Source organism: Diaporthe citri (assembly GCF_014595645.1).
Source record: "Diaporthe citri strain NFHF-8-4 chromosome Unknown scaffold_3, whole genome shotgun sequence".
Classification (NCBI taxonomy): Eukaryota; Fungi; Ascomycota; class Sordariomycetes; order Diaporthales; family Diaporthaceae; genus Diaporthe; species Diaporthe citri.
The window spans coordinates 5,466,750-5,491,695 of NW_025064848.1; the positions used below are offsets into that span (position 1 = coordinate 5,466,750).

A 24,946-nucleotide genomic window follows, 5' to 3' on the forward strand; every position below is an offset into this window, starting at 1 on the left:
AGCATATACCCGGAATACCGGGCAAGCAGCCTTGTGCCTGTAAGCAAACTCATGGCAAAGCGAGACTTCCTATTCACATACACTGCTGTAAACACTCTGGGCACCTTCAAAATGCGGAATCGTGTTGGTCTTACCCGGAGATCCCTCATCCTTACAATGTGAGTCTGTTACAATCCTTGAATTTGGATTTGATAACATTCTCGTACGAATCTCGCACTACAAATGACTGTGTGTCCTGCAGAAAAGTGACACGTACATGTCTTGTCCTCATCGGTTGGTACTATTCCCACGTGTTCCATTCTACTAGTATAATAATTATTCAGAGGTAGGCTACATGACCAGACACGTGCCGCTATGACGCGTGCAGCTCAGACACGTGCAGCTATATTTGTTCAAATCCCTCCGTAAGTTGACGTGAAAAACCAACTCGCCTTTCCGATGAGGTACTTCCATATGAACGATAGACATCCCCACCTTCGCTTTCGCTTCACCTTTTTGATTCGCCCTAATAGCTAGCTCTCGTACCTTCTTGAGGTCTCCACTGATAGCAGCATTGTAAATGTCCCTGTTCTTGTCTGTACTTGAGGCTATACAAATCCATTCCCGACCTCGTGAGGTGAACCCACAAGCCACGATGAAGGCGTGCCTGCTTCTCTTACTTTTCATTCGAAATTGAGCAAATCCGTCGAAAGATTCGAGATTCCTGGTACTAAACATATCTTTCTGTTCGTTCCACATGCTCGCGGGAACGACACTTAAGCGTTCTATCTTTTCCGGATCGTAGTGGAATTGATATGCATCGCAGAAGCTTTGTGCATACTCCGCGACGACCGAGGCCTCTTCCTCTGTGTGTTTCTTGATGTAGAGTCTCATTATTTTCCTTTTGCACCCATCTTCGAGTTCGAATATTGCGCTTGGTTGTGATCTGAGGAAAACGCCATCATAGTGGTGTATAAGAGATATGCCGATAGACTTTCCGGGATCCTGATCCTTCAGGCGGCACCCAAGCCTGAGGTACTGCGTACTGTCTGCTTCCGTAATTATGTCGGCATCAATACGCATCCCCTTGTTTGTCATTGCATACTGGTCTAGTGTCAGTTGTTGTTCTCTCAACCTTCAGTATTGTGCTTGCTCTTCTGCGTAGCTCACCTCCGGGTTGTACGTGATGTCTTTGGTGAAAATCAGGGCACTAGCACCCTCAAATTCTCTTGGAGAAGTCGCCAAAATTCCTCTATACTCAGGAGTGCTCTGCTGGCCTGGCTGCGCCGGACTGCTAGTCCATGCAAACAACGTCATGTCGTTTTTTTCTTTCATGATTTCCGTCTGAAGACGCATAAAGGCATTTCCCCCTTCTCCATACAACAATGGCATGTTGATACCGAATACCCCTAACAGACTGTATGCAATATCCTCCTCTCGCGTCGTCGTTCGCCCAGACGCCCAGGACATCCTGCGAGCTAAGGGTATATTGTCCAGTATCCTCTCGACAGTCCTCCCCGAAGTGGCCTCGCGGAGAAGAACTTCTCTGTCAATACGAGTGCGCAGATGGATCTCATCGCAGCGTGTTGCTCTTGTCCCGATAGGATTCCATTCACTGTCAAAAAACTCGAATTCGTTCGGTGCAATGAGCTCTTGTAGAGTGAATCCCCTCGTGAACCACAGCGAGTCCTTTATTGATGACTGGCCGGGGGGCACGTCCGATAGGTAGGCAAAGCAGACAGCGGATTTGGCATACCACTTGAACATGGAGTTTATCGCCTCGGTGAGCTCTGTCAAGTCCTGCTTGTTGATGCAGCAAGTGTCCACCCATGCGTAACTGTAGCCCTTAGAGTGGGCGACCCGGCAAGCCTCGCGGACCTTCGCCCACCCGGCTTTCTGATCTAGGCCTTGGAGGTTGATGACTTCTTGGTAGGTGACTTCGCCGGCTTCCCAGCGGTGGGATAGGATGGCACATGATTGAGGGACTGATGAACCGAAGAATTCTTCGATCCCAAGGGTGGTGCAGTTGAGGAGCTTCATGGCGCTATCTGAGATGGGGGAGAACTCGCGCCAGGGGAAGCTGACAGGCGGGCAAGAATCTCGAGGGAAGAATCTCGGTCAAGCAGCTGCGGCTGATAAAACCGACTAATGCCGTGTTAGCTCGGACCTATTATGGCCCGAGGAATAACGGATTTTGCGTCAAGGGAGGGTACCTTGCAAGTAGAAAATTGCTAGAGTAGAACAATGCCACATGCGGTCATGTTATTATAGTCAAGCCCAACTCCCGACGCCGTCCCAATCATCATACAACGCCAGTAAACACCTGTCTCTGCTCACTTTTGCACAGCGTCAAGCCCAGCGAGTCTCCTGAACGCAGCATTCCCAAGTATAGGAAACTCCCCAATCCTCTCAACCGCCGGCCCACCAGCTCTCATCCCGTCCTCCCACCTCCCCATCGCCATCTCCGCCATGAACCGCCCCATCGGCAGCGTGGGGCTCCAGCTCCCCTTGGCGAGGCTCCTGATGGGCGGGCCCACCACCGCCAGCATCGCCCTCCACGCCGCCCCCGTCGCCGGGACGTACGGCCTTATCGCGTCGTGCTGCGCGGCGTCGACGAACGCGGGCCGGATGGACGACGCGCGGAAGCTCGGGTTGGCCCTGCGCATCTCTGCCAGGGCCCTTTCCGTCTCGCCCTTTACGCGCCCGAAGGTGGGCGTGAGGCGGCCCGGCCTGGTGGTCGACCCTTCGCCCGAGACGTAGACGAAGTTGAAGGGCTGCTCCTCCGAGCCGAGGGCCTGGAAGGCTTCTGCTGCGCGGAGGGTGAAGTCCTTTGTGATCCTGACGTATTCCCTGGGTGGACTGTTCAGCGCGTGCTCGCAGGTAGCTCCTCGCGGGCTCTAGGTTGTCCAAGGAACGGGCCTACTAACTCTTTGCTGACCTGTGTCTGGCTTATCCCAAGCGCCCAGACGCACCCGTTTGCTCCGCTCAACCTGCTGAGCAGATCCGAGTCGTACTTTTCGAAGTCCTAGTGGATGATGACATTGACCCGTGGGTCTTTCACGTCCTCCGCCATCTTGATCGGTCTCCGGCTGAGGACTGAGATTTTCGTGACGTCCTTCATCTTGATCATGGCGTCGAGGACGCCGGAGCCGACCAGGCCCGTTGCGCCAGTAAGAATGAGATGCATGTCGTCTTGTTCACCAATGATATGAAGGAGGGAAATGTGAGTGAAAGCGTTGCGGAATCGGTGGTATGTAGCGGCGATGTTCACAACTCGGAAAAGAAGAAATTGCTGAGCTCAAGAACAGATCACATCCTCGCTTTGGCGAGACGGTAGAATTTATGAGGTTTTGTGATGATGTGGTTGCACGTTGCCTGGGCTGGCTGGCTGGCGTCAGCCAAAGCTGAGTGCGGCCGTGCCACATTCCACACGACGTTAATGCACTATCACTTCATAGCGTGCGGCCGCATGTTCCGCATGTGTGTTACGCAACCCCAACTGCTGGCGGAAACAAAGCGGCGTTAGCATGGTATCGCCGGACATGGGCTCATTCCTTCTCACAGTAAACGCCGAAGCAGGGGGCTCACTCATCCACGGGTGGGGAAACCAAAAAACACGCTTGACATGAACTCATCGTGTAAATAAGTCTATGTGTATCCTCAATCTCTAAAAAACTATATATCATAATCTAGGCTGAAACATCAACGCCTCGCGTACTAAGCAACCTGTCTATTCTCCCTCCACCTTACAACTTGCTCTTGGCCCGGTTGTCCTGCCTGATCAGGTTGGGGCTGTCCGGGTTCGAGTCGTAGACGACGTCGTTCAGGGGGTTCAGCGTGCTCGCCCTGTGGTACATGTCCTCGTAGACGCGGCCGTCGAACCGGCCCAGGCTCGAGTCGAGCTGCCAGTCGGGGAACTTCCACGAGTCGACGAGGCGGACGGCGTGCGGGCGGACCTCCTCGAGCAGCTTCATGACCTGCTTGCGCGCGAGCGAGATCTGCTTGATGGTGGTGGCGGCGCTGCTGAAGAACTCGCTGCTCTCCTTCTCGAGCGTGTGCAGCGCGAACAGCTTGAAGAGCGTGTGCAGCACCCCGCGCGTCTGCTCGCCCACCGCGCCGCCCATGTTGCTGCCGTGCAGCGCGTCCTTGAAGCTCTTGACCACCATGTACTGCGCGTGCGCCGTGCTGAGCCGGTAGAAGTCCACCAGCAGCGAGTTCCACGGCTGCTTCTCCTCGTCGCGCTTCTTCAGCGCGTCAAAGGTCAGGTACGCCACCCGCCACGCGAAGGCGTCCACCAGCTCCTGGTCCGAGCCCAGCACGTCGAAGGCGGCGCCGATGTCCTGTCTCTTGAGGAAAACTTTCAGGAACCGGGTGGTGTCGTTGTCCGCTGCCTTGCCGCTGAGGACTGCGCGTGCGGACTTGAGCAGGTACCGCGCCACCTGCTGCGTGAGCATGTAGTTGTCTCCCTCCCAGGTGACTGTTGGCAGGTAGTCGGCGTAGTATGAGCCGATTCCGCTGAACGAGCTGTATCCGTGCCCACCACATGCGCGTCGGCAGACTTCCAGACCCTCGGCCGCCACCGTAGACGAGAATGCCTTGAGTGCACATGAAGTACTGTGCAGATCGGCCAGGAGGTCTGCACCCGGAGTCAACTCCTCAGGACCAGGTCGGCGCTTGGAGTCATTGCTGGGTGGCGGGTTGCCGGCAGCCAGGCGCTTCTGGTTCTCCTCGTACAGGCTGATCATGTTGCGGCCGGTGAAGTGCAGGGCGAATGTGGCGGCAAGCAGGGGCAGCAGGCGGAACTGCACCATGCTGTAGTTGAGCACCTGGTTCTCGCTCACGTCGCTGCCCTTGGCGTCAAGATCCTGGAACTGGCGGCGCACCGCACAATACCTGGTGGCGATGGTCACGCCGCGAGCCAGGACAGTGCCGGACTCGAGCACGATGGTGCTTCGTACGTAGGTGAGAGTGCCGTAGACGAGAGCCGGGGTTGGCGGGCGGATGTATTTGCTGGTCTCGGGGTCAACCTTGGAGAAGCGGGAGAGCATGTTGACATGCGGGATCTTGACGTTGTTGAGCAGCAAGAAGCCATTGTCCATCTGAGGTGACGTTAGTTGGGATCCAGCGATGGTCACCGTAGATGGCTACTCACCGTGTTGAAGCCGAACTTGGGCCCGATGTCTCCAATGTGGACATTCTCGAGCGGCTCGTGGGTGTTCAGGTCCCTGATGGGCACGATGAAGGGGTGGGGCCCGTAGCTCTTGCCCTTTATCACCAGCTGCGCCATCACGACGGCGTGGTTGGCGACCTTGCCGAGCGACCCGATCCACCACTTCGAGGCCGTCAGGTGAGGGCTGTGCATCGTGAAGGTCTTGTCCTCTGGGTTCCATGTCGCCGTGGTCTCGAGCCCCCTGACGTTGGAGCCGTGGCCCAGTTCCGTCTGTGCATAGCACCCAATGATCTCAAACTTCTTCGCCCTCTCGAGGAAAAGCTTGTGCTGCTCCGGCGTGCCCTGCTCGCGGATCGTGGGGATGAACATCTTGTAGTGCATGGCCAACGGCGTGGCCTCGCCGGTGAGCTGGTAGGCGTAGTCGAACTCATCCTGGGACCACTTGTTCTTCCGGGAGAGCTGCTCGATGCGCTTGCCGCGGGCCAGGGCTGCCACGAAGCGGTCCTCGCGGCTCTGGAAGTAGTTCTTTGACTTGTCAAAGACGGGCTCTGACGAGAGTGCCTTCACGATCGCCGCCTTCTGGTCGAGGGTCTTCTTGGTGAAGAGGAACTCGGCGAGTTGGTCAACGTCGATGTTGCTCTTCGCCCGCTCCTCGACCAGGATGTCAGCCCCCTGGGGCGACGCTGGCTTCAGCTGCTTGACCCAATCTGGATTCGGAGGCATGGTGAGTTTAGTGGTGGTGCAGGAGTTGCAAAGGTAGGGTGGTCAGCGAGACATGGGAGGAAGGGCCGAGCGAAGGGATGAGGTTAAAGACATGACAAGTGGCTTGCCGTCGAAGTATGTCCTAAAAGATGCCGAGGTTAAAGGGAGTGAGCGATGGCGGATCGATGACACGGCCGAAAAAGTGTCCGTAAGAAGATCCACATGAATCATGATGGCGTCCGGCTGGGGTACCCCGTGCTGCTATCTTGGTGCCGTAAGCGGGTCTGGGGGACAAATGCCATGTGAAAGACGACAGGCAGTGAATCACTTGCTGGGCAGGATTTACTGCAGCTCATGCCTCTGCCACTCCCACCGCCACGAGAGGTCATGCAGCATGGACAATCACGCGAAGCTTGGGAAACAATCACCGTTCCCGTCAGGAGCAGTGAGCCCGGTATCGGGCTCAGGGGAAGCCTGCGTGATGTACAGAGCCGCGTTGCACTATCCTCAATGAGTCCATGACGTGCGACAAGCTGTTAGTCCCCCCGAGGGTGAGACCGTTGCATTCGGCCCACGTTGAGCCTAGCCAGGGGTTCGCCTCCCTGCGGCTCGGCTCCATCTAGCTGGTAGTCTACTGGGGCGCCGTACCGAGGCGACCCTCGGCTCTGATGACTGCACTTCGGGCCTCGTGGCCCGGCCTTCCGCGCCTGCATATCAACAATCTCCAAGCCGACACGCTTCGAGTCGCCGAGGAAGCTGCCGTGCAGATATGTGGATAACCACATGCAGGTTACCTGCAACCTGCCACAGGACGCCAAACTGTAGTGAATTGTCTCCCTCTCTTGGGATAAGCCACCATGGGATAATCTCCAAGCTGCTATGGGACAACCTTCCATAACATAACTTGCCATGCAATCACCGCCAGTTGGATTACCTCCAACCTGCTATTGGATCTGAGGCTCGGGGTCAAGTTTCCCTTCAGCTGGGCAAATAGAGAGCTGCCGACGCGAGGAGCAACATTATCTACCAGTAGTCACCTGCCCAATGTCCTCGTGCTAAGTAGAGAAAGGCAACTGATCTTGGCAGGCACCGGAAACCGCCGGGCGGTGCACAACAAACACAGGACGTATTCATGCAAGCTGAGCAAGTTTACCACCGTGGTGCCAACATTCAGGCTTGAAGACCGTTTGTTGATGATGCCAAGCCCACCTTCCAACTTTGACTTGGCATGCGTTTGAAGGGAAGGAGCACATATCTAGAATCCAAAGCTCGCGCCTGACATCGGACAACAGCAACGTCACGTTATAGCTTTTCATTAACAAAACCATTGGCAGTTATGTTTGGTAAATTCCTACCGCAATGTTGACCTCGTTGGTTTACGACAGAAGCATACTTGCCTTGCTTGCAGATCATCACTCCACGAAGCATCAAACAATTCGTTCACGCGGTCTCTCGATTCTCATTCTAGCCATGGCATTTCTCGATGTCATCAGAATTTTCTCGGGAACAGTGCCAGTATCTGGCACGGGAAGGGCTGTTGAGCCTCTGCCGTACCTCGAATGCTGAACTAGAGTCCCCCGTCGAATCGCTCCAGCGGATGTGGTGGGCCGAGGGCGGCGAAATCCCAGATGCCCTAAGAAAAGTCTTGCCAACCACCTTGCTGAACATCACTCGAGGCCTCCAAAGAATGCTGGTTGTCGACTCGCGGTTGATCTCGGGCTGTTCGCGCACATGAGGCGGGTCGAGCAGACTGATGCACAAGCTGGTGAGCAAGGGGTCACTGCCACGGACCTTGCGAGACGGGCTGGAGTTCATCCGGCCATGATTTCCGAGATGATTAGCCATCATCCTGTGAGTATCCGATTTGAACAGTCGATCACAAGCTGGAATGATGAAGCATTTCGCAGCCATGAATGTCGTCGGCGAGCTTGGCCCTGACATCTACCTCTTGCTGCCTTTCAGCCGCGCATTGGCCCTTCCGGTGTTTGGTCACGGCGTCATTATCAAGCGCGTGACTGAGAGCACTGTTCATTTCCTTCCTTGCTTGAACGCTACCTGGACAATAACGTCAGTGGGTCATGGAGAAAATGCTGCACATTCTGCGATAGGCCGGACGGAAGAGGACGTGAAGAGCATCTGCCCGCTGATTTCAAGGTGCGGAAAGCGTACCGCCCTTCGCTCAGGATGACGGTGCTGGTGGAGCGTGATTGGGACCCAGTCGGAGTGAGCCATTGAAGATGGAGCGGGCTCGTGAAGGATAGTCATTTTTGACGCCAGCGTATGTAATGGCATTACCATTGCTACACATTGGTACTATTCGCTAACACAGGTGATTTCTCCCACGGTCTATTATCCCATAGACCAGTTGAATACTATGCCACATTCAATCATTCCCCAGTCGAGATTCGGAAAGGCGGGGTATGGTAGGTGAGGTTTTTCGAGGATTGCCAGTGTCATGGGGATGATGCAATTAGAATCACTGCTGTTTCGCCGCCAATTAGAAATAGGTGGATGGTAGAAGACTACTTACACCATTCGTTAAGATGCATGTTCAAAGAGGGCGGCGGGCAAGGGTGGTTATATGTATGAGGCCTACTGTCTGCATATGCACGTCCTAGATTGGGAAACCAAAACCTGATATCTTGCAAGGGTGATTTATTGGTACACCCGTGGCGTTGAGCATATGATTGCCAACGAATTGATTTAGGGACCAGTCGGAAGCGTCTCCCACCGGACCGCAGATGCATAAATGGTTCCATATGGCGGACCGCCGTCCAGACCAGGCCAAGAGCGGCAAGTCCAAGAAAGCCTTGCTGCAGTCAGTTACAGGCGCGTATGTTGTGACATTCTGGCATGAACGTGTTCAGTTCGGGCGTCAGGCCGCATGGAAATCGTCACCGAGTACCGTCATATCGCTGCGAGCGCCAATCTTCAAACCCGCGTTGCAGCTGGCTAGCCACTCTCGACGGCATGCATGCAATGTGCTGTAACCCTCCTGCCACTTCCACGTCCAATCGCCTCCGCGCGATAGATATCGAGACCGTTTTCTTGCACCTGCCGAGACCTTGCAAACGGGGCTTACCTACGACCGGTGAGGCCACCCAACGGCCAGAAATGGAGCACATCATCGACGTGGGCTTGAGTAACCCGAGTGCGGCTCAAGCCACGTCTGAACGGGGAGATAAAATGCGAGCCATGTGGCGCCTCGAGGCATAGTGGAAAGCTGGGACGAAAAGCAACTGAGGTTTCTTTTATGGCGTATATTGACGTTTGAATAACACCCGGCCTGCCCCATATTCATGCATGCATTGCCATGCATGCTCTGCCGATAGACGATGTTTACACCGAAACAGCCCCAGCGTTACTCTCTACCCATAGAGATGATCCCGGCAACTCGCGGGGGCCAGGATACAGGTATCCTTCCGGATCATCCCTGGTTGCAGACGGCAGCACTGTCTTGTTCTGTCGAGCGCTGACAACTCGCTTCGTGCAGCACTAGGATATCCTAGGAGATCAATGCTAAAGAGAGACGCGTCCAGCAATGATAACTCTGCTCGCACGGGCCTAATCGTTTTTGGTGTTGTCCTGGCTATCAGTCTTGTCTTCCTAGTTTGGTTCTGTTGCGTCTATCTAGATCGGAAAAGGGCGGTTATCTGTCGACGACCTCCGAAAAGGCCAGATATTTGGATCGGCCCGCAAGGTCCCCCAGGCATACCCGGACCACAGGGTATTCCCGGGCCCCAGGGCGTACCGGGTGATCCCGGTGCTCCTGGCCCTCAAGGCATGGATGGCGCTCAGGGGGCACCAGGCGCTCGAGGCATGCCCGGTCCACAAGGGATTCCCGGCTCTCAGGGCTTTCCGGGCCATCAAGGACCTCCTGGACGTGACGGGAGGGATGGGATATCTGGCAAAGATGGAGCACAAGGACCAAAGGGCGATATGGGGCCTCAAGGAGAGCAAGGTGAACCAGGAGAGATGGGGCCACCTGGTGAAGATGGCTTACCAGGAGAGCCAGGAGAGCCAGGAGAGCCAGGAGTGCCAGGAGGGCAGGGCGAGAAGGGCGAGAAGGGTGACCCAGGTAATCCAGGCGAAAAAGGTGACCGAGGAGAGCAGGGCGAACCGGGGTGCAGAGGACCACAGGGTGAGAGAGGAATACCTGGAGAAAGAGGTTGCCAGGGTGAGAGAGGAATACCTGGAGAAAGAGGATGTCCGGGCCAGAGAGGAACACCTGGGGAAAGAGGATGCCCGGGCGAGAGAGGGATACAGGGAGTACAAGGATTGCAAGGCTTCCCGCTGCATTGCTTACCTGCCGAGCCGAGACGACCCGGTGGCATCAGCATGATCATCAACCAGACCTAGTGTACATTATGACTGGGTCCTTCTGGCTATTGTCTCGAGATACACGCCGCAAGTGTTTTCAACTTAGTCTATACAGATACACACACACACACACATATATATATATTTATATACACAGCTATTCTCCTACCGGTTCCATGGGTTGGTGCAATTCAAGACCCATCGGGATTCCGCCCTGCAGAGGAGCCTGCATCATATGTTCTGTACAAATTCCGCGCCCAGAGAAGTCCCTGGAAACACTTAATAGTGTCCTGCCTCACTGAGGAGTACCTAGGTAGATGTTACTGGTTCGAGTCCGAGACATATACGAATGATTTTCGGTGCCTGGTACCTGGCTCCGGTTTCTTGGCTTCCAATTATATTGAAATCTAAGGGTAGTGCTCAGCCAGCGATTGTTGTTAAGCATGAGTAAGGCAATGATACATCATCACGAAATTGACCAAAACGGGATCCTGCGACAACTACTTCAAGGGCTAGCTTCATTCTCTCCTCGACCTTACAGACAATCCTCACATTCTATACCCGGCCCAACTCCGAATCTGGCTGCTCCGCGTTGCATGGACAAGGGCCGTCGCAAAAGACCATGATCATGCATTGCCATTGATATCGCCATGCACAACCGAAGCCACACGACAGTTTGATTTCAGAAAGTGCACTGGTGGCTACGGCTACTGAGAAGATAAGAAGACATAAGAGGAGAGAGAGAGAGAGACAAAAAAGGCCCTTGTAGGTGATTAGGTTTTTGAATAGATCAAATGGTGACTCCGTCCGCTTCCGACCAATTATCCAGAAGACCAACACCAATGATAAAGCAGACTTATATGTCATGTATCACGTAGGGCTGAACCTGTATCACTATATCTCGAGATAATGCGTCACAACGGAGGCAGGTTACTTCGCATTTCACTTTGGCATGTCGCTCATAGGATGATTCGATTGACCGGCTCGAGGTCCGGACGGAAGACCGGGGGGCTGCACGCCCAACACGCGACCAATCAGAGAGGGCGGCAAGGTTCAGAATCCTTCCAATGCAACGACGTCAACACCATCACGCACGCTGCGCCTCCATCACGCAGCTTGATCACAACACCTGCAGAGCCAATTCAGGTACTCAGACGACCGGATTAGCCGAGACTGCAATCGAAAACCGGCGAATGCCCCTCTTTGACGGGCAGTCTCCCAGCTCCCTGTCCTGAGGTCTTCCAGCTGCATTCTTGCACCGCCAAACCCCAGAGCAACAGAGCCCCTGAAGCCGAGCGGACCATGTGGCCTCATAATGAGGCTCCTGAACACCACCACCCTGGAGCTGAAGACATTTACAAGGCGATGCCCTGAAGAATACGCAATCCTGTCACACACGTGGGGCGAAGAAGAGGCACCTCTGGAAGCGTTCCTCCCCAAGCCCAGGTGGCAGCGTGCCGCGGCCCGGTGGAGGAAGCGCAGGCATCCAAAGATAGTGGGATCCTGCCGCCTCGCCAAGTCCCAGGGCTACGACTGGATATGGATTGACACCTGCTGCATCGACAAGTCCTCGTCGACCGAGCTTTCCGAGGCCATCAACAGCATGTATGGCTACTACGAGAAGTCCGCCGTCTGCTTCGCGTATCTCGTCGACGTGGAGGCCGACTTTTCCTCGCCAAGGGTGGACGTGGGGATAGCACTGGCCGAGTCGCGCTGGTTCACGAGGGGTTGGACGCTGCAGGAACTAATTGCGCCGTCGAGCGTGGAGTTCTACAACAGGGACTGGGTCTACATCGGTAGCAAGACGTCCCTCTCCTCGGCCCTCGAGAAGATCACGTCTATTCCCGCCGGCCTCTTCTCACCAGCATGGTGCAACCTCTGCGCAGGCGGGATGGCGCGCCAGTCCCTGCACCTCCTGTCCGTGGCACAGAAGCTGTCGTGGGCGTCGACGCGCCAGACGACCCGCGCCGAGGACCTCGCCTACTGCCTGATGGGCCTGTTCGACGTGCACATGCCCCCCCTCTACGGCGAGGGCGAGTCAAAGGCCTTCGCCCGGCTCCAGGCCGAGATCGCGAGGCAGACCAACGACCAGAGCCTGTTCGCGTGGGGCGGGTGGTACGACCAGGAGGGCTGCGACAGCACGGTGCTCTGCTACTCGCTCTACGCGCCGCACCCGAGCCTCTTCGCCGGGCTGGGCGACATCCGCACGTCCTACAGCCGGCTCGTCAGCATCCTCGACCACTGGGCGCCGCCGTTCGAGACGCCCAACGACGGGTACCTGCGCATAAAGATGCGGGTGTGTCCTAATGACGACCAGGGGATCATGGGGTTTATGGATGATGATCACATCGCATTCCTGGAGTGCGAGATGCACGGGACGACGGACACTGTGGTGGGGCTCTTTGTTAAGAGGCTTGAGGATGTTAACGGGGTGAAGAGGTTCATCAGGGTACGCCGCCTACTTGGCAGGTTTCCGAAGGCCAACGCTCTGAAGTGCGAGATGGAGGACATCTTGCTGGGTGCACTGCCGCGTCATATTCCGCGGTTTAATTTCCTGGGCACGGCCTAAGGGCGCAGATGGTGCAACCGTCTACAATACTGAGAATTCGGTGTATGCCTATCCCTTTTGCAGTGGACGATGGAGAATGATGCCCCGCAGATGACGAGAGATGCTGATCCAAAGTCGAAGTCGTCCGCGATGCGTTCGGGGGTGAACGCGCATTAGCTGTCGATGTTTGCGAACGGGGCAATATTAACAAGGTTGAGACCAATAATCTACTACTTACGCATTGGCGAGGTCTTGGTATGGCGGCGTCCGGTGTTGAATTTTGAAGAATATACTCTGAAACAGATGTTTGCTACTGCCGCCAGATTTGGGATTGGATGATACGCCACTGCTCAAGTGATAAATCCGGGTCGACCAAGCGCCCTGCGTTACGCTATTTTGATACTTGGCGATGGACACAGATTCTCCAGGATACATATGCAGACCTTTACACCTTGTCCTTCGGGCTCATCAATGGAGTCTTCTCATCCCGGCTCAGTCTGGAAGACGCCGTATGTGACCCGAGTCCAAGAGTTAAACCGGTGCCCAAGCCTTTGAAACCACCTGCACCAATGTCGTGAATGCTCCTGTTGACCTCATCCATGCCTCCACTCGGGATAACCAGCTCATTGCTGCCGTTCGCAAAACTGTGTTTTGCCGATGCACCGATAGCGTGCTTGCTGAGTGTATATTTGGTTGGACTGGAGAGGTTGGTAAAATATTTGTCTGTTATATTATCGATGCTCTTCACGACGGCGGAACGCGTTTTCTCGTCGAAAGCGCTCTCGAAGACCGTTCGTGGCTCAAAAAGGTCGATGGCAAGTTTTCGATCATCCGGGAGGGCCTCGGCCAGCTTCTGCCAGTCGCATTGTCTGATGATGCGCCGAACGTAGCCACAAGACTGTCCACGCGGTACCGCAGCGAGGATGCGTATTTTTTCCTCGACGTGAGCTTGGTTCAGGCCCATTTCTTCAAGCGGAGAGACGATCGAACGTTGATACTCCAAATCGGAGTCGTTGGGATCACTCTCGGCGGTGCTGTGAGCCTGTACCAGGCCGGCCATATCACATGCCCAGTCGTGGACATTGCTGCTTTTGGCGTCGCGAAGGGCCGGCGTCGACGTGTATTCGTCAACTAGGAAATGAGTAAGAAACCGCCGATGCAGGCCAATGTATGCTAGAAGAGATGACGAGGTCATGTAATTCTCGTGAAACTTGCACCAGTGTTCTGAAACTCTGTCGTGTGCATTGTCGAGATCCCTCAAGAGCTCTGTGTTGGTAGTGAGGTCAGGCTGTTCAACGGCTTCTGAGTGTATCTCTATAGCGTGTCGTATCTCTCTGAGAAGAAGAGGCGTGAGACCAGTGGCAAACCTTTCCTGGATTTGTAAGGACGTAATGCGATGCCTCACCAGCGATCTGGCCTGTTCGTCATCGTTTCCCATAATGTCGTTCTAGAGAGAAGTGCTGGTAGATCTTGAGAAAGGTGAGCATTGTGCGGGGAGTGGCATCCGCCTGCCATTTCAATTATTATCCATGTCTTGGCTCAATGTAGTGTGATGTAACGACACCCAACATGCACGCAGCAGCGCAGTGACTCAGCCGCTGATCTGCAGCCGCCTTTCCGCGAACCAACAAGCAACAGTAAGCAACACTTTTTCACAGAGTTCCCATCTTGTGTTGCTATTTTCAGGCCAGCAGACCGGACTGGGGTTTCTGTCTTGGTCATGTATATGGACCTCTTGCCCTCATCTTTGGATGTGATGTTCATGGGCTGCTCCATACAGAGAAATAATTTGATACTGGTGTAAGACTTTTGCGTGCTGGCTATCACGAGTTGTGTTCCCTACGGTGGAAACAGCAGTCAGCTTGGCAGGGGGTGCGATTCTGGACGTTAGAAAGGGGTCAAATTCTATCAACCCACGGGAATAAGTAAACGACGGTCTTGAGTTACTCCCCACTAAATTAATCACCAGGGCATGGACAGCGAAAACCTGCCAGCGGAATCTGCCCTGGATGAGGCACGCCCGAGAGTGATCCTTCGGTGATGAGGTCGTCCACCTGAGCACTTCGACAGCAATTTTGAAGACAAGTGTACTTGTCTGTGTATCCTAGTGCTTCTATTGTACAGGAACGATTGAGTCGGGTGCTGTAGGTACCTATCTTCACTTGCTTGAAGACCATCGCCAACCGAAAGACATCGAGTACAGATGGCAATTCAAATAAATCGGTCTGAGCACAAGATCTGCCATCTCGATTTCCCTGCGTCACTCAGCGGGCCCCATACCATCCCCCGGCACAAAGACAGTCCGCCGACGATCCCAAGCATCCGCCAGAGTGTGGCTCCCATCCTCATTCCGGCCCCACTGCACCAGGTGCTCGCCCTCGCCCCGGTCCCGGTACGCCCTCTCCAGCCTGCACGGCATCTCCAGGCGGGCCTCGGCCAGCCTCGACTCGACCTGCCGGGTGAGGATCCACCTGGTGGTCCTGTCGACCTTCTCCCTCACCCCAGGCTCCCCAGGGTCCGCGTTGAACGCGATGTAGATCTTGGCCGCCACTCTCGTCGACCCCTCGGCGAGGAGGAAGAAGACCCGCACGTCCCGCGGGTCCAGCATCTCGCTGCTGCGCTCCCCCGTGTCCCAGGGCGTCCTCATGGCCTCCTCCTGGTACCTGACGCCCATGAGCCCGAACCGCTCCCGCTTCAGCCGGAAGAACGTCTCCCGCACCGTCGCGGGGTCCCCGGACGCCTTGGCCTCCCTCCACGCGGCCCTGTGCCGGCGGAGCCCCCTCTGCAGCTCCGTCTTGGGCAGGATGTCGGCGCCGAGGGCCGTGTGCAGGATGTCGAGGCCGGCGTACTCGTCGATCATGACGAACGCGGCCCCGAGCAGGAGGGCGTTCCAGAGGTAGCTCGACAGGCCGCTGCCGCCCGCCTTCCGCGGCTTCCCTACCGCGCGGACCTTCTCGATCGCCGCGTCGCGGGTCCTGGAGGCGAGGACTTCGACTGGCCCCTCCGGGAGCAGGATCCGGGCGGCAACCATGGCGGCGGGCAGGCCGGCCACGAATGCAATCGGCCAGGCGATGCGCTCCAGCGCCTTAGGCCAGTGCAAGGACATCGATGAGATCGTGAGGGGACTGGGCAATGTGATAGGCGAGTTGCGAGGGCGACGAAACCATGGATGAAGCAGCCACGAGAAGTGTTCACAGTATTCCAGTTGGGAACAGTGAAGCAGAATAAGGGCAGAAGACAGGAAGGACGGAAGACGAGAAGGGAGGTTTGCCCTCAGCCACCACCCAGGCAGGAATTTGGACAGGCTGCGCTGGGCGAACCAGCCCGGCCTGCAATGCGCAAGCCTGCATTTGCGATGTATGTCTAGGGAGTGACGTTGGCGGACACGGTTTCGGATCAATTCCGCAGAAGCAAGGGCGAGAGGAGTCGGGGACTCTTACAAGGCTGGAGTGCATTTGTACCACGAAGCCCAGCGATGATGATTGAGCCTTTCAAGGCACGCGAGATTGCTTTTCTCTGCTGACGCAGCCTGTGCCGTGCATGGAAAAGTCGCTCGCAGCGGAGAGTTGGCATGCAGACGTGCAGGCACAACCGCACATCAAGGGACGACAATGTCAAAGCTGATCAGTAGGCAGTGGCGTGGCGTAAATCAGTGCTTCTGCGGGACGGCAACGTGCAAGTTTGGGCCGCTCTCGCGTCGCGATGCGCAGATGTAGGATCCCGTTCGGAGCACGTGTGAGGGACCTGAAAGGCTCATGTCGGTAAGCTGCCAGGGCTCTATTAAAAATATTCTATCCCTCATGACAGCCTCACTTGTGGGCCCGCTTCGTGCCCCTTCCTTATTGAATGGACCTCAGATGAGCCACTGTTCAAGTTCCAGAGTACACAGCAGGAATATATGCTGCTGGAGGGACCACGTGTGACGTGGTGTAGGGTAATCGAGCATAGTAGTCGAGGTATGGGGCGATACCTTTTCCACCGTCGCACATGCCAAATCGTGAAATATCCGTTTCCACCGCCCAGTCTTGCTCACGCAAACTGCGGCAACACCCTGTCGTTTGCCTGATTCCACAAGGTATGGGTCCAGTTCTCCGGAAGCACATGCGATATCTGGAAAGAAGCAGACGCAGACGTCAGCATTCGATTCGAAAGGCGCACATCAGTGGCGGCGGAGGAGGTGCACTTGACTGACCCTGGAGAGATGCAGTTGCCAGTTGTTGGGCCTCGGGCCCCTCACGACGGTGCAGCGCGCCCCGTCGAGCATGCCGTCCGCGAGGTAGGTGCCCGGCAGGCCCTGCAGCGGTGCCTCGCGTGGGATGCTGGGCAAGTAGAGGACGAAATTCCGGGCCTTGGCCTGGAGGAGCTGCTTGAGGAAGCTCCGCTCGTTGACGCGCTTGTGCCAGGGGCGGAGGTCCTCGGAGTCGAGGTAGACGTGGAGCTCGCGGAGTTTGGGCAGGGCCGACAAGCGGCGGCTGAGATCCTCCCACGGGTTGTCCTTTGCGGTGACTGGGACGCCTGCGATGTGTGGCTGAGGCTCGCCGTCCGGGCCGGGGAAGTAGAGCTCGGATATCAGGGGTTTCACGCGGAGGCTGATCTCGATGTTGCGGACGTTCCGGGTGGGTGTGTTCACGGCGAGGAAGTCTCTGGCCACGATGATATCGGTGAAGCAGAAGGTCAGGGCGTTCTCGAGGGGCCCGATGCTCTCAACGTACCTGGTGTGGTGTCAATTGTTGAGCCAATTTCGAGGAGTGGACAAGGAGGTGGCGGGATCGAAGAGCATAAGATATGGGCAGCCAACATACCATCGTTTGCAAACCAAGAGGGGCGAGGAGGGCGACGCGAATCTAGGCCGCCGTCGGACATAGTCCCTCGGTGAAGCTGTCCGTCCCGTCCTGGGGTTCGTTGCCCTGACAGCAGCTGCCTCGGCGCATCTCCAGTGTGTGTTCCATGGTGACCGCAGCCTTGACTCCCAGGTGAGGGCCTCTACACCGCGCGAAGACTGGAAGTGGGCGTATCTCGTGTCCTCCTCGTGCGCGTCGGTGATGCAGGGGAACACCGGTACCACATGCTCTCCGGCTGAGTGAACATGCCATCTGGTATCGTGGAATGCCCACAGCTCGTCGAAGATCTTCTCGCGGATCTCAAAGGGGAGCTTATCGAAGAAGGGCGATGCTGTCTGGGGCTGCGCGGTTGCGGCCATGTCGGACCGGAGTTGAGCCATGCCGGCTGGGGAATTAGGGCGTTTCTAAGGATGCGCAGTGGCGAAAGGGACTGACGACATGGGCAAACAGCAAGCCGGACGTGAGCTGGGCTTGTGTCAAGGATCGCCGTCTGAGATGAGCAGGACGTCTACAGGTGGGCTTTGAGAGCTCTGCCCGGCCTCATGTGACTGACGGGAAATGAGAAGCCGTCTGGGAAGGTATCTCCAGGGAGGAGAGGACACGAAGGACAAACAAAACCCGATGTTGCAGACGATGGGGAAAAAAAAGAGGGGGATGCCGGGATTTGGATCAGTCCTGCGCCAAAGTAGATTTAATCCTATTGTGGTCTGGCGACTCGAGCTCTCGCGCTCGCGCACCCATACTGCTGGGCAATGGTGGCCACTGCGGGCCGTCTGGATGGGGAAATGCTGCCTGACAGTCCATCATTCTCACATACGTATGACGCCACTGCCTCTCCAAATCCCACTTGGACCCTGAATCTTCTCGCTCGGGTGGGGGAACCACGACTGGCACCCAACCGTTGGTGCCCGCTTCCGAGCTACACCAGTTTCAGCTTACCGCACCCTTGCATCGTTGTACTCGTGCCAGGTCCAGGGGCGTAGCACCCAGATGTTAGCGTCTGTTCACCCCCCAATTTGGGCACGGCAAACTGGGCATCGGACGCCCTGAAATGCAACCCTCAAGGTTCTCTTATTCCCAAGGGCAAGAGATTTAGGATTCGAATTATCAAAATTATGTCCGCCATATGACGATAACACTCGACGTTCCTGACTCGCAACCGTCTGTAACCTGGACGAGCGGAACCAGATTTGGGAAAACACAGGGGGTGCCAGTCATTTCTTGTTATGGCGCGACACCGACACCGAATGTTTCAGCGTCTGCAGGTTGGTCCTCTGTTCCCACAAACCTTGTGATCGGCCCCAAACAGTCCTGAAAGCATGCCCTGTGATACCTACCCATTGTAACTCTCATACTTCTCATAATGGAGAAAAGGCCGAAAATGTGGTTATTTGTGCCGATCTGCCCATGCGTTCCCCCATGCTGCGATCGAGTGTCACCAATGGTCGTCAGCTGTCTCAGCAAGTTCGAGCCAGCGGTCACACCAACGACGGGATTAGGCATACGGCCACTGCAAATAACAAGTTGCTTGAGCCACGGAACAGTTGTGCAACTCATGCCTGATCTCCAGATAAAAGCTTCCAGACAGGGAAGTGCAGTATATGGTGGTCAGCGCCGAGATAGGCAGGCCTGTACGGCCACTGGGCCAAGTTTCAACGATGGTATCCAGACCTGATCACCTAGACTACCGATCTAACTTTACGCAGCAGAACTGCAAACCACTCGCACCCGTCAGGCCAGCTTCCACAGCTTGTCGAACCGGTTCGCCGGGTCGAACTTCTGCTTCAGCTCCTTCAGCCTCTTCGCATTCGCCCCAAAGGCCCCCTCGGCACTGATGCTGCTGTCCAGGTAATTGTTGTAGTGACCAACGCCCTCGCCCCCAACCTCGTCACCCTTGAACCCCTTGTCCCTGATCAAGGCCGCAACCTCCTGCTTGAACGCGCGGACGTCCTTGTCGCTCTCCGGGTTCTTCCAGCTCATGAGCACGGCAACGTTGAAGTACTTGCCACGGTTGGCAAAGGCCGTCGCCTCAGGGGCGACCTCCCGCGCCTTGTCGTTCGGGAACAGCTCGTACCCAATGATGCTGCCGCGGAGGTCCTCCCTGCTCGGGTCCGAGCTGAACCGCTCGATGCCCTCCCACCACACCTTGGCAGCCGACTGCACGACCCCAACGTCGACCGGGTAGGTGACGTTGGCCGCGCCGAACTGGTACCTGCCCCCGTGGGGCACCCCGGCGTTGGCGAGGCTGTTGACAACCTTGTACGGGACCGTCTGCACGGCATTGAGGTGAGGCCCCACCTTCAACAGCGGCGCGTACGCCCTCTCGCCCTCCTCGGCGCTGCCGTTGTGGAACACCTGCGCGACGATGACGCGCGCCCTGTCCGGGGGCGGCGAGTACCCAAACGCCAGCAGCATGGCCTGGTTGCCGTCCTGCGCCGCCAGCACGCCGTTGCACCCCTCCACCACCTCGGAGAGCTGGTCCGGCGTGAAGATCAGCACCCCCGCCCAGACGTCGCCCTGCGGGAACGCGCGCGACGTGAACCTCGTCACCGCGCCGAAGCTCGTCCCCGCGCCGCGCAGGGCCCAGAACAGGTCCGCGTTTTCGTTCTCAGACGCCGTCACGACGCGCCCGTCGGCGAGGACGACCTCCACCTCCAGCAGAACGTCGACGGTGAGACCGTGCCGAGGGCTGAGGAAGCCGAACCCGCCGCCGAGGACGAGCCCGCCCACCCCCGTGTGGTTGACGGTCCCCCCCGGCGTGGCGAGCCCGTGCTGCGCGGCCGCCTCGTCGACCTCGGACCAGAGGCACCCGCCGCCGTAGGTGATGGTCTGCCTGTCCGCGTCGACGCTGACCTCGCGGATGAGGGAGAGGTCGATGACCACCCCCTCCCCGCCCTTGGACGACTGACCGGACGTCGAGTGCCCGCCGCCGCAGACGGTGAAGGGGAGCGAGTGCTCGTTGGCGAAGACGATGGCCGCGCTGACCTCTGCTGCCGACGTGGGCTTGATCACTGCCGCCTGTTCTCTCGCACTCAGTGTTCTGCGGCTAGGTAGGGGCGACCAATGTGATTTACTCACGGCTGGCTTGATGCAGCTCGCGCTCCAGCGCTTCAGGCTGTCGTCGTAGTCGGCATCGCCCGGCACGACGACCTTCCCGGTCTTGAGGTCCTGCTTCAGCGAGTCAAAAATGGATGCCATCGCTTTGTTTCTTTTTCTAGTACGTGCAAGTCATCAATAAGGATATCTAATTACCCAGCTATCTCAGCGCCGACGACGACGAAGGATAGCAGTAAATGTCAGCCCCCCCGTCTCACCTCGCAGGAGCGGGGTGATAAAGCACCCAATTCACACTAACAACCAACAACACCCACCGCCCGGGGCCCGATACCTCATTAGGCAAACGCATGTGCCCTGATCGACAGTTTGCTTCTAGGGCTTACACCATCATCCTGAACTCAACACCCGAATCCTGACTGTCATGGGGACATAGTATTGTCAATATGGAAGATTGCGTGACCAAATGTGCTGAGACGCAACCACAGCCCAGTTCGGGTCAGTCACGGACATGTAGTCAATCGGCGCAATTCTGACATGTAAACAACTTGTCCGACCAAGTAAATTGCTATCCACGGTGAGATATAATTATCCTGCCATGGCAAACCGCCCTGTCCCGTTTGTCTCCGCGGCCGACAACCCGCCTTCCCGGCAGAGATCGATTGCTCAGCCTCCATTTCCAAACACTTGAGCAGCCACCGAGCCGGTGCTCTTCTGTCGCAGTAGAGTCAAGGCCAGGATCTCTATCTGCCTGTGCATCCCTCGATCGATCACGCAAGCGAACCGCCACAGGGAAGGCGCTTGGGTTCGAGAGTCGCCGCTCCCAGGTGTCGCTCCTTGATACGGTTGGGCATTTGTGTGATGGCAGTCGCGTGGAGGAGAGAATGAATGATTGATAGTCTACTAAGTTGACGCGGGCGATTGACATGGTGTGCGGCAATGTCGTCCGATGCAACTGCCTGGGACTCGGTAACAGAGTTCCTTCTCTCCCCAGACGCCGGGTTTCCTGAGTTGGTAATTAGTGCCAAAAGTCCCCATGCAGTATTGATTCGGCATTACTATAGCTCAGGATATGAAGCCTAGGTATACGCAACAATTTCCTGCTTCAATGTTGAGTCCGCGATCCTCTTGGGAGAAAGCGTTTCGTAAAGGGGTTCGATTACCTGCTAAAATGAGTAAAATGAGAATGAGCACCTGATGGAAAGACCGTATCGGTATCCCTGTCTTTACTCGGAAGAACTTTAGAAGCTCAACCCGTTTTGTGGTTTTACAGACTGGACAATATCGACCCAGCAAAAATAGTAGACAGCTATGGAAAAGGCAGATTATTGACGAGAATTCGCCTTTCTCATCTCCACTCGTCGCACATATCACGCGACCGCTGCCGTAAATAGAGCTCAGCCTCGCTGCTGTCTCGTACGGATCCATGGCAGCCTGGCAACGTACAGCAAGTTGATTTCAATGGTATGCTGTTTGGCTTTGGAGAGAGAATGAAGCTTTGTGTCTTGCATGTGTTACCTCTACATTTAGAACAAAGACATACTCACGCAGACGATTGTGAAGTTGAAGGTACAACGTCTCTAATATGATGGTGTTCTGCGAAGTATGTGATTGAAGAATAGTTACAAGCGAAACGAAAAGTCTATGAGATCTACGGCTGTCCCACTCAGGTCATGTCCTCCTGGGTGGCCCTTCAAAACCTCATGGAACGGTGACGAAGCTGCCTCCTGGCAGGGGAAGCAGCCGGAGCAGCGGTAGAGTTGGAGAGAGGGCACGAGGCGTACATGACGCCACGGCCGTTGGTACCAACATACACGACATTGGCCTCGTTGGCGGAGCCGACAAGGGCGGCACCGTCAATAGCGCCGAAGCTGTAGGAGCCCTGGATGTCGACCCAGGTAGCGCCGCCGTCGGCGCTGGCGTACAGCTTCTTGCCCTCGGGGCCGTTCCCGAAGACGTACAGGTTCCAGGCGGTGCCGTCGCCCTTGCCGACCGAGACGGCGTGGGCGTTGGAGGGGCTCGAAGACAGCGGGGAGAAGGCCTGGCCGAAGTTGGTGCTGTGGAAGATGCCCGCGTCGGTCGAGACCCAGATCTCACCCGCGACGGCGGGGTGGGCGGCGATGTGGCGGATCTCGGTGGCGTTGGCGAGCGGGGCGGACTCGACGAAGGTCGCTGCGCCGTCGGCGGAGACGTAGAAGGCAGCCTTGGACCCGGCGTAGAAGACGGTGCCGTTCTGCTTGTCGCTGGCGATGACGCTGCTGGCGGGCAGGGTGACGTTCTCGAGCCTGCCCTGGCCGCGGGAGGCGAGGACGCCCTCGTTGAGTGTGGACCAGAGGATCACGTCGCCGTCGGCCGAGTAGGCGACGGTGCCGTCGGCGGCGGTGGTGCCGGTGGCGTTGACGACGGCCCAGGTGGCGCCGCCGTCGCTGCTGAGGGCCAGCTGGGGGGTGCCGGTGGCCTTGCCGATGCGGGCGACCTTGGTGACGTCGTTGCCGGCGAAGTCGACGGATACGCTGCTCGCCCACCAGGGGTTGGTCCATGCGGTCTGCGGGGCCGTGCCGAGGTCGGCGACGGAGTCGTAGGTGAAGCCGTTGTTGTCGAGGGTGGCCATGAGGAGCTCGGGGCCGCCGGGGGCAGAGGCCAGGCTGGAGATGGCCATCTCCTCGATGCCGGAGGCAAGACTCTCGATGGTCACGGTCTTGTTGTTGTCCCAGTTGGTCAAGTCGTGACCGCCGTAGATGGTGACACCGGTGCCGTAGAGCCACCTGTCGCTGTCGTGGGGGTCGATCTCGAGGGACTCGATCATCCAGCCGAGCTTCTTGGTGTCGGTGTCGAGGAAGTTGGTCTTGATCCAGGGAGCCTATTTTTGGTGAGCCACAAATCTTTCGTTTTGAAGGGTTAAAACTTACGTTCTTTGTGCCGATGGTGTACTGGGGCGCAACGTTGCCGTCGGCTCCCCAGTTCCAGATCTTCTTCCAGGTGGCGCCGGAATCAGTAGAGCGGAAGAGCTGAGCATCGGGGTACCAGCTGTTCAGGGTAGCCACCACGATGGTGCCGGGCTTCTGCGCATCAACGGCAAGTCCACCTGTTGGGAATCGTCAGTCCAAGTCGCCCGATATGTAACCCATCTAGAGCCAACTTACCGAAACCGTAGAAGAGATCGCTGCCCGAGGTCGGGGTAATGTCAGTCCAGTTGCCGGAAGCGAGGTCGTATCTGTAGACGCCACCCTGAGTGCCATCGTACGGGCCAGTACCATCAGAGTAGGTGAAGTAGATGACCTAAGATCTTGTTAGCAACACAGCATACTTATATAATCCAGGCGCGTATCCTCACCTTCTCGGCAACGGAAAGTCTGGCCTTGTGGGGGAAGAACTTGGCAGGCTGGTCGGCAACAGGGCTCCAGGTAGCGCCAGCGTCGGTGCTGACGTAGACAGAAGCGGTGGTGTTGTCGGCGGTACCGACAAAGATGCGGGAGGTAGCGCCGTCGACGGCCTCGGAGGTCTCGTCGAAGGTGACAAAGGTCAGACCCTGAAGGTCGCCGTTGTACGCATCGGTCTCAGCGCCGGGGCGGAAGGTACCGACGGCCTCAAAGGAAGAGACCTTGGAGAAGGTCGCGCCGCCGTCGGCGGACTTCCACAGGCCGTTGCCGCTCCGGGCGCCGAAGTAGAGGATCTGGGAGTTCTTGGGGTCGACGGCGAGACGCTCGCCGGTGCCGCGACCAGGCATGTTGCCGCCGACCTTGAAGGGGAGCGTGGTGACCTCCCAGGTCTCGCCCTTGTCAGAGCTGCGGGCAATGGTGCCATTGTTGGGGTCCCTAAGGACGATCTGTAAGCTTGCCATACGCAAAGCGCACATAGGGAGGAACAGTACCAGTCGTTGGTGTACATGCCCGCCGCGATGTACACATTATTTGCATCAGAAGGGTCAAGGGCCAATGCGTCGATGCCCCATCTGTTCCAGTTGTCATCGTGGGCGAAGCCGTTCGCGTCGGTCACGGGAGTCCACGAATCGTCGTCGTTGAGGCGGTAGAGACCACCGATGTCAGTGCGGGCGAAAGCGACCCCTTTCTCGGTCGGGTGGAACTGAATCGACGCGACGAAACCACCGCCGCCTCCGGTGTGGACGTTCTTCCAGTCGCACGCCGCGCGGACGGATGCCGCCGCCGCCAGGATGAGACCCACGCCTCTCATCTTGAGGGTTTCTGTAGTCTGGTCTGGTCACTCGAAGTCTCTAAAGAGTGTGTGAAATCTTGAATGGACCAGCCAGGTTGAAGCGAATGTCGTCGGTCGAAAAGCAGATCCGATGAAAGCGAACGTCGGTCAGAGCAAAGG

At 56.9% G+C, this 24,946-nt stretch overlaps 8 protein-coding genes across 8 annotated transcripts; 2 read left to right on the forward strand and 6 right to left on the reverse strand.

Annotated features, from left to right (window-relative positions):
* Positions 1-1,116: 1,116 nt before the first annotated feature.
* Positions 1,117-3,166, reverse strand: INS49_009013 (uncharacterized protein; the record flags this gene model as incomplete). Its single annotated transcript, XM_043169750.1, has 4 exons — positions 1,117-1,207; positions 1,661-2,023; positions 2,377-2,852; positions 3,026-3,166. 4 exons carry the CDS (start codon positions 3,164-3,166, stop codon positions 1,117-1,119), a joined length of 1,071 nt encoding a protein of 356 aa, XP_043027430.1.
* A 559-nt stretch (positions 3,167-3,725) lies between these two features.
* INS49_009014 (uncharacterized protein) lies at positions 3,726-5,872 on the reverse strand (the record flags this gene model as incomplete). The annotated part of the gene is made up of 2 exons (XM_043169751.1): positions 3,726-5,078; positions 5,132-5,872. 2 exons carry the CDS (start codon positions 5,870-5,872, stop codon positions 3,726-3,728), a joined length of 2,094 nt encoding a protein of 697 aa, XP_043027431.1.
* A 3,093-nt stretch (positions 5,873-8,965) lies between these two features.
* On the forward strand, positions 8,966-10,193 carry INS49_009015 (uncharacterized protein; the record flags this gene model as incomplete). Its single annotated transcript, XM_043169752.1, has 2 exons — positions 8,966-8,983; positions 9,486-10,193. The coding sequence occupies 2 exons, from the start codon at positions 8,966-8,968 to the stop codon at positions 10,191-10,193; spliced, it is 726 nt and encodes a 241-aa protein (XP_043027432.1).
* A 1,293-nt stretch (positions 10,194-11,486) lies between these two features.
* On the forward strand, positions 11,487-12,740 carry INS49_009016 (uncharacterized protein; the record flags this gene model as incomplete). Its single annotated transcript, XM_043169753.1, has 1 exon — positions 11,487-12,740. One exon carries the CDS (start codon positions 11,487-11,489, stop codon positions 12,738-12,740), a length of 1,254 nt encoding a protein of 417 aa, XP_043027433.1.
* A 424-nt stretch (positions 12,741-13,164) lies between these two features.
* INS49_009017 (uncharacterized protein) lies at positions 13,165-15,825 on the reverse strand (the record flags this gene model as incomplete). The annotated part of the gene is made up of 3 exons (XM_043169754.1): positions 13,165-13,985; positions 14,125-14,136; positions 15,000-15,825. The coding sequence occupies 3 exons, from the start codon at positions 15,823-15,825 to the stop codon at positions 13,165-13,167; spliced, it is 1,659 nt and encodes a 552-aa protein (XP_043027434.1).
* A 1,053-nt stretch (positions 15,826-16,878) lies between these two features.
* INS49_009018 (uncharacterized protein) lies at positions 16,879-17,940 on the reverse strand (the record flags this gene model as incomplete). The annotated part of the gene is made up of 2 exons (XM_043169755.1): positions 16,879-17,431; positions 17,522-17,940. The coding sequence occupies 2 exons, from the start codon at positions 17,938-17,940 to the stop codon at positions 16,879-16,881; spliced, it is 972 nt and encodes a 323-aa protein (XP_043027435.1).
* Positions 17,941-19,291: 1,351 nt separating this feature from the next.
* On the reverse strand, positions 19,292-20,758 carry INS49_009019 (uncharacterized protein; the record flags this gene model as incomplete). Its single annotated transcript, XM_043169756.1, has 2 exons — positions 19,292-20,578; positions 20,639-20,758. The coding sequence occupies 2 exons, from the start codon at positions 20,756-20,758 to the stop codon at positions 19,292-19,294; spliced, it is 1,407 nt and encodes a 468-aa protein (XP_043027436.1).
* A 1,549-nt stretch (positions 20,759-22,307) lies between these two features.
* INS49_009020 (uncharacterized protein) lies at positions 22,308-24,805 on the reverse strand (the record flags this gene model as incomplete). The annotated part of the gene is made up of 5 exons (XM_043169757.1): positions 22,308-23,474; positions 23,524-23,699; positions 23,758-23,893; positions 23,949-24,429; positions 24,486-24,805. The coding sequence occupies 5 exons, from the start codon at positions 24,803-24,805 to the stop codon at positions 22,308-22,310; spliced, it is 2,280 nt and encodes a 759-aa protein (XP_043027437.1).
* Positions 24,806-24,946: the final 141 nt, after the last annotated feature.